The sequence below is a fragment of the Amphibalanus amphitrite genome, unplaced genomic scaffold (genome assembly GCF_019059575.1).
Source record: "Amphibalanus amphitrite isolate SeventyFive unplaced genomic scaffold, NRLGWU_Aamphi_draft 000554F_arrow, whole genome shotgun sequence".
Classification (NCBI taxonomy): domain Eukaryota; kingdom Metazoa; phylum Arthropoda; class Thecostraca; order Balanomorpha; family Balanidae; genus Amphibalanus; species Amphibalanus amphitrite.
In genome coordinates, this window is record NW_024882048.1 from 136145 (window position 1) to 149882 (window position 13738).

The 13738-nt window shown below is 55.5% G+C and overlaps 1 protein-coding gene across 11 annotated transcripts in view; it reads left to right on the top strand.

The window, feature by feature from the left end:
• Window positions 1-13738, top strand: part of LOC122393804 (partitioning defective 3 homolog B-like) — a 77559-nt gene that overhangs the window by 16393 nt on the left and 47428 nt on the right. Inside the window, exon 1 of one of the 11 annotated variants that reach the window (XM_043390192.1) lies at window positions 6952-7294. The exons of the other annotated variants lie outside the window; for them this stretch is intronic. Within the exon in view, the coding sequence (XP_043246127.1) occupies window positions 7208-7294 (87 nt within the window). The 5' untranslated portion in view covers window positions 6952-7207. Of the gene's footprint in view, window positions 1-6951; window positions 7295-13738 lie in introns of those variants that run through there. 11 annotated transcript variants of the gene reach the window in all.

The following is a 13738-nucleotide window of genomic DNA, read 5'->3' on the forward strand; positions in this document are numbered from 1 at the left end:
AAACCGGGCGGCGGGAGTCCGCGCTCGTGCATAGTCGGATGAGTCAGCGCGCTGGACTCTCCTTCGGTTGCAGTCGGGTTTATCCTAGAGACGACTGTGGACGGTCAGCGAGAACAGGGCGCGGGCAATAGGAAGGGAGCGTCCCGGAGACGCGCCGCCAGCAGAGCCATAAAACTACCCTCACCAGTACCTACTGACGTCAGTGGCATCAATACCGTGACGTCAGCGGTGTCCGCGGTGACGTGCCGGCGTCAGCGCCGTCGTCGTCACGCGATCGCCTGTCATCGGCGCCATCCTTCCTACCCGTCCGGCCCCCGGAGGCCGCCGGTGCCTCCCTCAACCCGACCTTGGCTGTCGGCGGCCGGCGCATCTCATCTCGTCTGCCCGCCGGAGCTCCGTGGGCTCTGACCGGCCGGTATAGCTCGTCAGCTCTGTGTGGGGGAGTGCCCGGGCTACGCTGGAGTGCAGGGTCAGAAGCGTTGGGTGCTCCACGACAGAAATTAGGGTGGAGTGCAGTGCATGAGAAGTGACGGTATCGAATAATCGGGCTGCTCATGAAAGGGAGGACTGTAATTATGTGAGGTGTGGAATGTGTAGTGGCTACAAAGGCTCTGAAGGGCTAGGCTTGGCTCCCTCTCTGGACCACTCGTCTCCGAGCCTGATACGCTGCGGGATCGGGGTGTAGCCCTCGACCCGTGTTATTAAACGCGATAAAGACGATGGCGGTGATTTTCCGATACGGTGCCGACTCATGGTTGTCATGCGATGACCGGCTGGAGTAGTCGAGTTCACCTGTCTGGGAGTGGTCGGTGGAGTGGAGAGGAGTGGACTCGAGTGGAGAGGAGTGGTCAGCACTCAGCACTCTCCACTGAGATGGCTGACCATTGGACTCCCGTGCAGACAGTCGTTCTATGGTGTCACGGTCAGCTGACTGCTACGGTCAGCTGATTGGTCATGCTCCTGTGCGTTGCACTGGTCAGTTATCCGGAGACGGGAGAAGGGCAAGGAAATAGCAAACAAGCATGCATGAACTCTCCGCTCATGGACTGAGAATGAAGACCAGTTATGACCTCCCGAACAACAGATGGTCCGAACGGGCTGACCAGTGCCCTCCAGCGGCAGTGGCGCCGCTGCTGCTCTGTGTCGCCGAGTCCGGCCCGCGTCTTTGTCACTAGGCCGTGACGAGCGGAGATGTATCGCCAGCAGCGGGAGAAGTTCTCTGAGCTCCTATCCCTGTCCAGCGGTTTTTGTGTGATTGATTGCCTGTTCCCGGGTGCCTCTTCGTCTTCCACTCGTGCCAGCAACGACGATCGCTAGCTGTTTTGTTCGGCTTCTTTGGGCTCTCGTCTCTGGTCATGAATGTTTCTTTTTGTTCCTGAACGATAGCTCTTCACGTGTTCCTCCTTGGAATCGTACTTAACCATTCGGGCAAGTCTTATCAGGTATGAATAGCCAGCTGTAGTTTGCCAAACGATCTCTTGTCTCTCGCACCATTTGTCCACTTGAAATTTTAGTGGAGGTGATTTCAAGTGTTTATCTCTTCTCCTTGTCTTCTCAGTGCTAATCCACCTCTTTTCTGCTGTACAGTGTGTACAGCACACAGCTGTACAGCAGTGTATAGGTGCTGTCCCTTCCCCTTGGGGGCCTCCAGCACCCTTCACTGGCGATGGTCGCCCGTGCACTCTGCGTTCAGCGCATCTTCAGGCTTGAGGCGTGACCGGCTTATTCGGCGTCGACCGTTTACACGACGAGAATGTGCTGCGCCAGGCTGACCCTCGTGACCCCTCTGACCCCGAGGATCGGTCATGCAACTGCCGCGTGCGTCTACCGCCGAGAACCAATCAGTGCCGGTGATGACCACTTCGGCGAGGTTTTGTGAAGCCTCATGTAAGCTTTCACGGGTGCGGTGGTTTCCCAGCCGCGAAGTGAGTAAGTGGCCACTCCAGTTACCCAATACCGACCCAAAACGTGATCGTCTCGGTGTAACTCTGCCCGGCACATCGGTCGACTCCGGAGGCGGCGACCGATCGGTTCTGGCCGCAGTGACCGGCGGTGATTGGTGTGTTACTCCACACACCAATCATCACGCGGTGCGTCGTCGTGCCGCCGGCCATCCCCGGCCGCGCCTCCTCGGTCCATTCGACGGGTAATCTGCCGAGGAGTTGCGTCACTGACCAGAGCGCCGGCAGGCTATCGGTATCGACACCTTCGGTGGATGGACGCCTCGGACGCCACATTGATGGACCTCTGGGATGGAATGGATTATACTAAATTGGGGTGGGATGGGATTGATTGAGAGTGGACGGAGCGGAGCATTTTGGGCTGGGACTGGACTGAGATTATTACGATGGGACGGGCGAAGTGGAGTATGCTGGGCTGTGTTGGGTTGACATCGGTTGGATGGGCTGGGATGAGATGGAATGGGACATGTGGGCTGGGCTAGGGACGAGAAAAGACAGGATGGACGTAGCCTGTAGACTTGACGATTGACGAATTAGTGAGTGGTCTTTGTGGGATCTCGCCGGTTGACCGGTCTGGTAGGCAGTCGGCCGACTGATGCGGGCAATGGACCTTGGCGTGACGTCTCATTAAACACGGACAGTCCACGTTTAGATCTACGTAGCAGATAGCTTTGCATGACTCACACTGTCGCTAACAGAACTTTGCATATCCATATATGCGCGTAGGCTAGGGGACTTGCAAAACCGTATGACGCATTTGACTGTATCGGCGCAGTACACATAGGTATACGCAGTGCGGGCAGTTCCCGATACATCGACAACGGATGACTCAGCTGTGTCATCAGTCATGTGAGTAGACGTTGTCAATCGTTGTGCTACCAGGGTGGCGTACAGGTAGGAGGGAATTTTACCGCTGCCGCTCCTCCCCGGCACCATCCAGGAAATGTCTGTCGCCGGCCGTGTGGGAAGAGCCCAGTGCCGAGTGTCCGTGCTCCGGGGTGGTCCGAGCAGAGGGAGGTGACCCATTATCTCACGTCCGGCGGCCGGGGTCCGCCGTGGGAGGGTACCTGGAGCGCCGGCCACCTGCCAGCGGTACCAATGGGACTTCAGGACGCTGACCCCTGTCTGACCGGGCTTGTCCGCGTCCTCGCCAACTTCCTGGAGACACCTGCCTTCGCCTGACCTACCCTGTTCTATTCGCTCCCCTGTTCTTTGCCTCCCCTCCCTGTCTCTCGGTCCGGTGATCTGGTCATTTTGTTCTGTAAATTGACCACTCGGCATCCTTCCCGCCGTAGGCCATTCTTTGCTCACCCAACCATCGCCTCGCTGACGCAAGGCCCCCTGTTTCTCGGCAACTGTAAATTGCTCCTTCCCATGACAGCAAGATTGCTGGAGAACGCACACAGCACGGACAGCGATCGGTGGCCTTTCAGTCTTCCATGAGACGTTCTCCCGTGTGGGGTTTGTGAGGGTTTGTGAACTGCGTCACTGAACAGAGCCGAGCGGCGACCCTGCCCGCTTCCCGGTGGTCCTCTATCTCCCGTCTTTGGCCCTCCCTCATTCCGCCTTAGCCCAGTATCGCTACCATCGCTGTTTACCTGCTATTAGCGTCATTTCACGCGGCGGCCGGCGATATTACCGTGGATGATTTTATTGCCGGTGATGGTAATACCGTTATTGTCGTCAGTTACGGGCCATTCTGACTGATCCGGCGTGGCGTTAATGTGATGTCGGCGGCGCGTCTTGTGTGGTGGAGAATGGGAGCGGAGCGGGAACCCGGCGGCAGGCCACTCACCTCCGCTGATTGAGGCAGAGGGAAGGGAGTTAGAGAGGGAAAGAGACAGAGGAGGGAGCGAGGAAGGAAGGTGTTGGAGATCAGCACACCAGGTATGTGAGGAAATATATCATGCTCATAATTGGGCGCAGAACAAGATTTGTCTGGTTGTGGTTTCGTGTACGGAATCGAACAAGCGTCGTATCTCGCAGTTCGCTCGACAATTTTCCCGTCGGTTTTCAATATCGACCATGTCGTCTGTCATGATACCTGACTGCTTTCAGAAATAGACTGCCCACTGCCTTTTCTGGATCACGGTATCGCACGAGTTTTCTGTGGTCACTCAAGACAATGCAAATTACGTAATAACTTGTTGAATGATTCTTTTGAGTCAGGGAATGTAGTCAGCCTGCAGGTGGACGCCGTTACTTACAGGCGGTGGTTGACCCTGCCTCGTGTAGAGTGCGGTGGACATGGGTAACCCTGGATAAGTCGTTCCTAAGCCATGCTATAGCCATCTACGCTACGCCTGTTTGACTGGATGTTGGGCGCCACCCAGCTCGAGCATTTCTGACAGTGTTAGATCGCCTCCCCGCCCCATTGAAAACCACCGACCTCTCCGCCGCCGCCTCTGACCCGCCGCTGACCCTTCTGATCGGTCAGCCATCAGCTGACGATCAGAGGGCGATCAGCCGACGACGAGCTGACAATCGGAGACCGATGGGCCACCAATCGACCCGTGATGGCGCACGGGAAGCCACATGCCGACCGCAGGGCTGTGTACCGGCGGGACCGCAGATGACGCCCATCCGCCGCCTGGCCCACTGGCCTGGTGGCCGCTCAATGAGGGCCGAGGGCGGGCGGCGGTTAGAGTGGGAGGCTGTTGTCCGATCACGTGCTGTAGACTGCACGACCGACGTCGATGCCTATTGTTTGCACCAGGGATGCGGAGCCGGAGCCGGAGCCGGAGCCGGAGCCGCCGGAGCCGGCATATTTTGCCCGGAGCCGGAGCCGGAGCCGGAGCCGTGAAACAATATAGCCCGGAGCCGGAGCCGGAGCCGGAGCCGTCAATAATGGGGCGACTCCGGCTCCTTTTCTTAAGAGGAAACAATTATTTACCTAGTTTGGTTTGACAGTACAAGGCGTAAAACAATGTGGTATTCAAAATAGCCTTGTTATACAAATACAGAAGCAACGTGTACCAATCCGGCCCATCGCCTTTTTTCTTCCACCCGTATTTAATTGATCGCATAGGGGATGTACTGAGTAGAAGCCGGAGCCGGAGCCGGAGCCGCCGGAGCCGGATCATTTTACTCGGAGCCGGAGCCGGAGCCGGAGCCGCAATGACATTTCACCCGGAGCCGGAGCCGGAGCCGGAGCCGATTTTTTTCTCCGGAGCCGGAGCCGGAGCCGGAGCCGTCTGAAATTTCCACGGCTCCGCATCCCTGGTTTGCACTGTCGCCTGCTGCCGCGCCGCCTATGTTTGTTTGTGGCAAGGCTGACAGCCGGCCGGTCCGCCCTGTTCACTTTCGCCAGCCGAGTGGCGGCGGCGCGGCTTTTCGAGCCGTTTCTCCCTCTCCGGACTGACGTGAGAAAGTGCGACAGTGGTCGCGGCGGCGGCGTTTCCCGAAATCGGCTCCGGCGGCCGGCTGCCGGACCGGTAATTGGCGTGTCGGACGGTGATTCGGGCGCCGGGGGACGGGAGCCGACTGGTTATGAGGTGCCGCTCTGTGGAGCGCAGCCGCTGCGGTCGCCTGATGACTTCTTCACACCGCCGGCGGGCCGCCTCGGATCTCTCGCCGCTCAGTGTTAGAGAACGGCGTGGCTCTCATCTCCTGTTGCCGAATGAATGGGGTGTCACGGAGCTCACAGCTCTGCTGCTTTGACTCCGGTCGCGGTGCACTTCTGCTGTGTGTTCCACCCCGCCCATCCTTTAAGTATACTGATCGGCTAATAGTTCCCAGTGTGACCCCAAGTCCGCAGAGCTTGTTTGTTTTCCGCTCTCGGCCGGCGCTGCTCCGGACTGCGACCGACGGAGGAAGGAAACGTTACATTGTCACGCCGCCACGGCAAATGTCGCGCCGTCGGGACCGTGGAGTCGGCGAGCTGCGACCGTCGCCAAGTCGTTTCCTGTTCCCGGCCGAGTTGCGTCAGGCGGAGACAAACACTGGAGCCGGGGACAACAGCTCCGCCACAGGAGATGGGCTGGGTCGCGTGATCTTGTATCTGGATGGGCCAGCTGATGGTCTGGGTGATCTGGTCGGGATGTTTGTCGCATTTACTTGACGTGTCGGGTGCGCTTCCGTTATGGTGACTGTAAAGCTCGGATCACTCGGACCAGAGCTAACCCGAGCTTTAGTGATCAGAGCTTCCTGTCATGTGATGCTCTCACCGCTTCATACCGGCTCTCTGCCCACATCAGGCGTTGTTTTGACCACGCCCGACATTTTTGGTGGCATTAACTGCCGCACTGACCTTGGTAATTAACAGCTCGCCTGAAGGGCTCACCGCTGACCACTGACCACCGGCCCGAGGCCCGAGGCCCGGCCACGCCCCGGCTCCTGGGAAGGTGCTGTCGGCAGCAGGATGAGGTCCGTCTGATGGCCTTCCGGTGCCAGTCTCCGGGATCGTGTCCGGCGGAGGGCCCGTGACGCTCCCACGACACTCCGGGACGTCACGGCTCACACGCTACACGTGATGCGTCATCCTTTCCGTCACGGTCACATCTCTGTGCTCCCTGCTGTCCGTCCCTGTCCACCCCCGAGCCCGGCAGGTGACCAGACCCTTTTTGCGGCCGGCTGTGACCTCGCCGCCGGTGCGGGTCGGCCGGGGGAGGGGCGTCACACCCCGCTGCCGACAGCCACCGGCCGTGACGCCGGCGGGCGGCGCGCGGGTGACGGCAGTGACGGCGGCCAGTGCCGCGCCGACCGACCCTGTGACCATGTGCGCCACGCTGCTGCCCCGGCCGATGGAGCTCGGTTGAGAGTGGTGGGGGAGATTGCGGTGATGGAGACGTCGTGACCTGTGTGTCAGTGGAGTGTGGGGTGGGAAGGCGATACACCCACGCCGGGTGAGATACCTGCGCCGGTGACAGGCGGCCTTGTTTATCGCACTCTGACGTGTCTGCATCGCGCTCGTAGCGCGGAGGGGCCTTCAGAGCGAACCGAGTGTTCTCGGCGGGACGGCGCTGCGCAGTTGGCTGTCGGGGCCGCGCGGCTGTCCTCGCCAGGCTCACTGCGCCGTCACCAGTGTGACGCCGCGTGTGAGCCGTGTGACGCTCCACAGTGGCCGTCACAGCCGTCACGCGGACGTGACGACTGTTGATCGGTGGTGGAGCAGAGTGATTGCCGCTCCTCGGGAGAGGTGATCGGCGTGACAGTCTGCAGTTGAGATACGGTGAAACGCGGTGTGTCGGTGATTGATAAGTGAGAGTTGTGGAGCTCAGAACCGAGAGTGTTGTGGGGTAAATTTGATGCATACGCTGCGTCGAAAGAAGTTTGAGATGAAACTGAGCAACGGGCGAAGGCTGGAGGATTATTCCATCATCATCAAGATAAAGGTGAGGTTCAGTGCAACAGGCTTATGCAGATAAATATCCATTCATTTTGTTTTTGCTGGAATCAGATCGCCCTATCCGCTGCATTCGACAAGCGTGTTGGCTTCACAGCGTTCTGGCACTCGTTCCACAAGCTTCAACCGCCGGTCTGCTCCCTCCCCCTCCCCAACGAGGGGGTGTCGGTTTCCAGCTATCCCCCCGCCGTCCGTTGTGTGCCGCTGTGGGACAGACATCCTGTACCGCGCAGCTGGCTGTTCCCCGTACCTACCGCACCGCCCAGCCAGCTGACTCACTGCCCCGTGACGTCACTGGTCGGCGGCGGCGGGTACCGGCAGCCTGTATCAGCGCATGGCCCATATAGATTGCGGGCGACTGTGACCGGCCGTTTCGGTGGAATTGTCAGAGGTTGTCGGCAGACAATGGGTGCCTGTGCGGAGCTGATGGGACGATGGGACGGCTCGGTGGGCGGTGCTGATGGGACCTGGATGTGTCATGGCGCCGAGGCGTCGCGCTCAGTCAGTCGGGTGACAGTTATCGAGAGAGTTTTTGTGGGCTGGGGTGGTGACTGGTGTGCTGTTTTTCGCAGTGTAACGTGCACGCACTGCTGGTCGCAAAGAGCGTCCTGTCTGGTCTGATGGGTGGTGGTGGTGGGGTGAGCTAGCTGCGGGTACTGTTCGATGCGGGATCGAGAAAATCGATTGGCCCAGTTTGATGGCGTTGGGGACTGGCTGCAGGCTGTGGCACCGGATCGCTTTGCATTATCCATCATTCCTTTTTGCGACCCCCAGCCATCTGTATTTATCCATACTCCCTATCCCCCCGTCCGGTCATCTGCCTCCCCCTTGTCTGCTGTCCCGTCATTTCCGTCGTCTGGACCAGCCGTCGTGACCGGTCACCAGTCACCACACTCAGCACCCTCGGGCGGTGTCAATGGCCCTGTCAGCTGCCCCATCGTGCAGCCATCGGTCCACCTTTCTCCTGCACTGATTGTTGTGGTTGTGTCTGCTGCAGTGACAATGAACGCCCTTGGTTGGCTCAGCAATGTAAGGCGCAATGGTCGGATAGAAAGTAAATGTCTACTTCGTTTCGTTTCGCTTGCAACCTTAAATTGTCTGTGATGGTTTCTCATAGATGACTAGATGACTGTCATTCAAGCAGCCACTAAGTTGGATTGCTTACATGCAGATTTAGATGAAACGACACCAAATAATGGCTATCTTTGAATTTGCGCTCCGCTACGATTGGGGTGAATATGTAGTTGAGATGTGGTATTGATGAGTTTTCTAAAGCTATTTTTATAAACTGACTGCGATATTTCTGGCATGCCATCAGCACAATCTCGATCCTTTCATGGCGATCAGTTGCCCAATTCTTTTTTGCATCCGCATGGTGCACCGTTGAAAATACTGTTAGGCTGACCATGGCACAGCGACTATTGCACAGCACGTAACCATTTGCATTGGTCATATTCACTGGCTGGAGGACCGTGTCACTCGACGTCGGATCTCAACCCTGGCCGGCAGCTGACCCACCGCCGTATCCCGACCCGGGGCGGTTTCCACAACCGAGATGGTGATTCGCAGCTCTGTGCAGGCTCCTCTGCACGGTCCCTGCGGCCAGAGCTGGTGTGGACAGGGGAAACCATGCGGGACTGGACTGGACTGGAGTCTGGACTGGACTGGACTGCCGGTGTTTGTTAGTGCTCTCTTCCCAAACGTGGCCCCGGCGGTTAACCTTTGGCTCCGCCGCTGCACTCGGCACTTAATGACTCGTTAATCGTCTTTTAAATTTAGAAGGCGGTGCCCGGGCCTTAATTCCGAGCCACTAAGAAGCCGGGGAATTGCCCTGTGAAATTCCAACCCAGCCATTAGATCCATACGTTTTCTTCTAATGGTTATTGGGTCGCAGCTCTCATTTTTCTTACGCTCTATCTCCTACATCGTCCAGCGCTGTGTTGGGTCATCTGTAATAATCAGCAGCGTTGGCGTGACCTGGGAGCGAGCGAGTTTACCTTATCACCCACCACGGATTGTCGCCGTCACCCGGTCCTCTGCTCGCCCTGCTCTCGCCCTCTCCCTCTCTCCTTTCTCCGCTGTTGAGATTAGCCCCATTCCTGTTCAGTGCCGATTGTGTTTCGCCTCCCCTTCCACCTGGCTGATTCCTCCATTCACCCGGTCGGTCCTTCCCTGTTATCGTTACGGATTAGAGCGGCTTAATCCGACCCGATTTCGCCAGTTAGGAGGATGTCCCACTCCCAAACTGGCCCCAACTAGCCCGCTGAGGGCTGGTGGTTCTCCCCGAATCAGTGCGCGGTTTGGTACGGGTCAGCCTTAGAAGTCGCTCCCAAGGCCCGGCCGGCCGGCGGACAATGCGCCGGGGGCCGGCCCGAGCGCCACCAAAGTTCCCGCGGCGTGCCTCCGTATGCATATTTGGTGTGTTGAGGCATGCGATGTGCCGGTGGAATGCCGACGGCCGGGCGTCCTTCGTCGCTGAGGACGGCCGCCGCGGGTGCCGCCGACGGCGGCGGGGCGCGGCGCCGCCCCCTCGACTGCCGAAAACAAAACCGAAAACGACGGTCCCTGTCGCCTCGCTAGAGGCGTGATATCCTGAATTATCCCCTGCACTGTCACCCTGCTGATGGGCCGGCTGTTTATAGAAAGTGACAGACACGTTTGCTGTGAGTTGAAGGTCTTGGTGTCTCGTAGCTGAATTGCCTTGGTCGTATGATCCAGCAGGTCGTGTCTATTTTGGTCATCGGGTCAGCGTCCACCTGATCCATTAGCCGTCCTGGCGGTACTGCACCCCCGCCTCCACCCGTCATGGCCCAGCTGATGTTATCATGTACCGGCCTGGATCACCCGTCCTCTGAGACGGCCGGTGGACCTTGAACCGGCCGGGTACCGTGTCACCTTGAAGACGGGAAGTCGGCTCTTTCAGCGCTCCGATCGTATGCAGACAGTCACCGGCTCCGGTCCGCCCCGGGACGGGCTTTTTCTGACGGTGCACTATGGGTCCGATGCACGATTTAGCACGCCAAAAATGATTTAAGTGACTTTCTCAAAATGGCTTGAAATGTGACACAAATAACGTAAAAATGTCCATATTTTGCGAACACAGCAGTAACTTTTGCCAAAAATGTCACATGTACCCAATATTTCATCGCAAACTGACACATATCGTGGAACGCCATTGCCTTGTCCACGTCCGAGAGAAAAGGGATGTTGGAATTATCCGAGTATAGGCGGTTCTAAATAATAGTTAAACGGAAATATTTGGTCAAAACTAATAATTTGAAGCTTGGACAATGTGATGAATGCAAAAAAAGTGAGCTGTGTCATTGCTTTTTTATTGTCACAGCTAATTTAAATATCCATGTCACAGATGTGTGTGCAATGCTTCAAGAGACTTACAAATACAGAGCAATACTAAATGCCCCCCAATGCCCCCCGGTATTTTTGGTATTACCTTGCTCCCCAATACTTGCCTGACCAGAAACAAGGTCATTTAGCTGCGTCCACCTGCGACGAAGCAAGTTATGAAGCTTTTTCCAATGATGTCACTGCGCTTAGCTGCGGCTGTGACATACCGGCGAGCGCTGCGGCAGGGTCACAAAGGCAAAAATACCAGGGTATTGGTGGATACGACTAATGTATGACAGAAACTCATAACTGATGGCTTTGCAAAAAAAAAAAAAAAGGCAGTTCTTTCGGGTTAGCGGTCCGAATTCCGGACATTTCGGCACTTGTCTGGCGACCTGGCCCTCAGGCGGTTTGACCGCGTGCCCGGCCCACTGTACCCACGTGGCCGGGGTAGTTTGAGCTTGATTGTAGCGAGCGCACGTATATTCTTGTCGTTCCATCACTAGCAAAACAGGCAGATAAGCAATGTGTATTGCTTACAAAGCCATTCTTGACACCGTCTTGACCAGTCCAGATGTAGGGCCGGTTCAAGTAGAGGATTTTTCAGCTAGCATTGCTCGTATTTTGAATGTTCAATTGACGACTGATGACATTCGAGCACTGGGAAAGCTGCTTAACAAGTTAAAGGAAAAATGGATAGCCGCTCATCGCAATGAAGATCGCTTTCTGTCAAGAAACCAAAATTGGACTCAGCTGACATTTTGTCTGTCAGAGGCCAGAGCCTGCAACCTGAAAACGGTTGACATAAAAACGTCCAGCACTACTATATACAGGGTGTCCCAGAATTACCCGGACATTGTTAATTAGCGTATAAAATAAGGCAAACATGATTGCGCTTTTTTTCTTTTTATTGTCCTATATAGTCAACTAGGGTGGCTGTGAAGTAGCACATGCAATAGATGCGCTTGTTACAAGATCAGCCGACAATGATTGAAAATGCCAGCCATTGCTGGTCTCAGTTGTTTTACGGCTCTCCCGAAACTGGGTGAAGGCCTGTTTTCTTTGACCTGTTGCCGGAGGATAATACGATCATATAAGATAAACTTAACATCAAAGTGTTCCCAGGTCATAAGGCATTATCCCCCAAAACAAAAATTGCTGCCTACACCACTTTTGCCGCGTTTTTTACATCTGAAGTGGAGAAACTCCATGTCTGAACATGGCAGGACCTTTGGCTTCCAACAGATTTGGTTTCCAAAACAAACCCGTTCATGGCCATTTGGCTTACGGCATCCAGTTTTTTTAGTGGTAGAATATTACCGCAGTAGTACTCTGTGCTAACGGTTGTCTTTGGGCCATCATATCAAGCCCAATGAGTGCACGGTGGCTCAAAATGTCTCACAATTTGATTTTCGACGGGTGCCTGGCCGTCTCTGCTGTTGGGGCGTTGTAGTCATCTGACGTTCACACACGCCTTTTTCGGGCGGTTCAAATGACAGAATACCTTCGTTAGACCACAAAGTGTGTGCTTCAATTTAATTTTTGGTTGTATATATTATATTTTTGGGGTGAATTGTAGTGATTTTCGCTGCTTTTCCCGTAGTTTTCGCATATTTTTCAGGCGAGGGACCCCAAGGCCCAAATTCCAAAATTTTGCGAAGATAGTGGTGGAAAGTAGACTGATGTTCTTTAGATAATCCTGATCTATCGTTTAGCTAGTTTTTAGCTAGATCAGTGTCCAGTGACGTTTGTTGTCCATGACAAGCAACCACCCGTTTGACAACTGGTGCATGGCCCTTTTTGGCCGAGCCCAAGCTTGTCAATCAGGTTTATCTCTTGCTCTCTCTGGCTTCGTTAGCTGATATAATTGCGCTTTGCTCAATCCTAACTGCTTGCAGATGAGCTGCTGAAGCTCTCCAGCAAAAACCATGCCGAAAGTCCGTTTACAAAGTTGAAAACGGGAGTTGATTCACCATGGTTGCCTATTAGTGGCTTAAGCTGAAAACGGAAAAGTACTACTCTTACTTGACTCTGGATAATACTTGACTCGAGTCGTTACCGGTCACCAAAAGCACACAGTCCCCAAGCTCGATAGCTAAGGGATATCTTATAAAAGCATGATGCTTGTATATCATTAGAATCGAGCGCAATCGTACTTTTAGCCAGAAAATAAATGTCCGGGTAATTCTGGGACACCCTGTAGGTACACACGTCACATATCACATGTCACACGGTTCCTACATGTTTAGAAATCACGCAAAATCCATTTCGGATGTTCTGGCTTTCATCTCTGATGTAAAAGCAGCCATTAAATGGCAGTTATCATTTTTGGCGTGCTAATTCCTGCATCGGACCCATAGTGCGGTGGTGGGATAGCGCGGCCGCCGGACCGGCCCGGGTCTCAGCTGGGAGATGCCTGTAACCCTGCCACCGCGGCCGTGGGACCGGCTGGCCTTGACCCTGGCCCGGCCGGCGGCGGCGCTCCGGGAGACGCAGTCGTTACGAGCTGTTTAAACCGGTGGGTGTGAGTGGGAGGGGTGCTGAGTTTTCAACGGGTCATTAGTTAGTGTCATTGTGGTGTGATTGCCCGTGATCTTTGCTCTCAACTCGTTGGTCATTCGTTGAAGACGCTGCGGTTCAATTTACTTCTACTCATCTGCAATCAACTGCTGCTATTATCCAGTGTAGCGTGGGATAATGTTATCGCATTGAACCATCATTTGTCTCGCGATAATGCAAATGATCCTGGAAATGATGGCTGCCGCGTATCATTGTGAATCTATGACTTGCTTTTTATTGTGGTTATGTGCCCACCACCTTCTCTACTGCATCGAGCTACAGCACTATAAACGGCGTGAAACTGTTCCTTTCTCTGCCCGACCTGACCCTTGTATCAACCGTGGGCGTTCCGATGATAGCTCAGCCGATCTGGAGACCAGCCGATCTGGAGACTGCGCGGTAACTGGGGACTGCATGGTAGCATAGGAGCGTATCCTGGCCGTCCTACCGTCTGGCGCTTCCTGAGGGACTTGCCTATTGCCAGCGCTAACTCGCTGCACCGGCCGCTTCACTCAGTCTATTTGCCGAG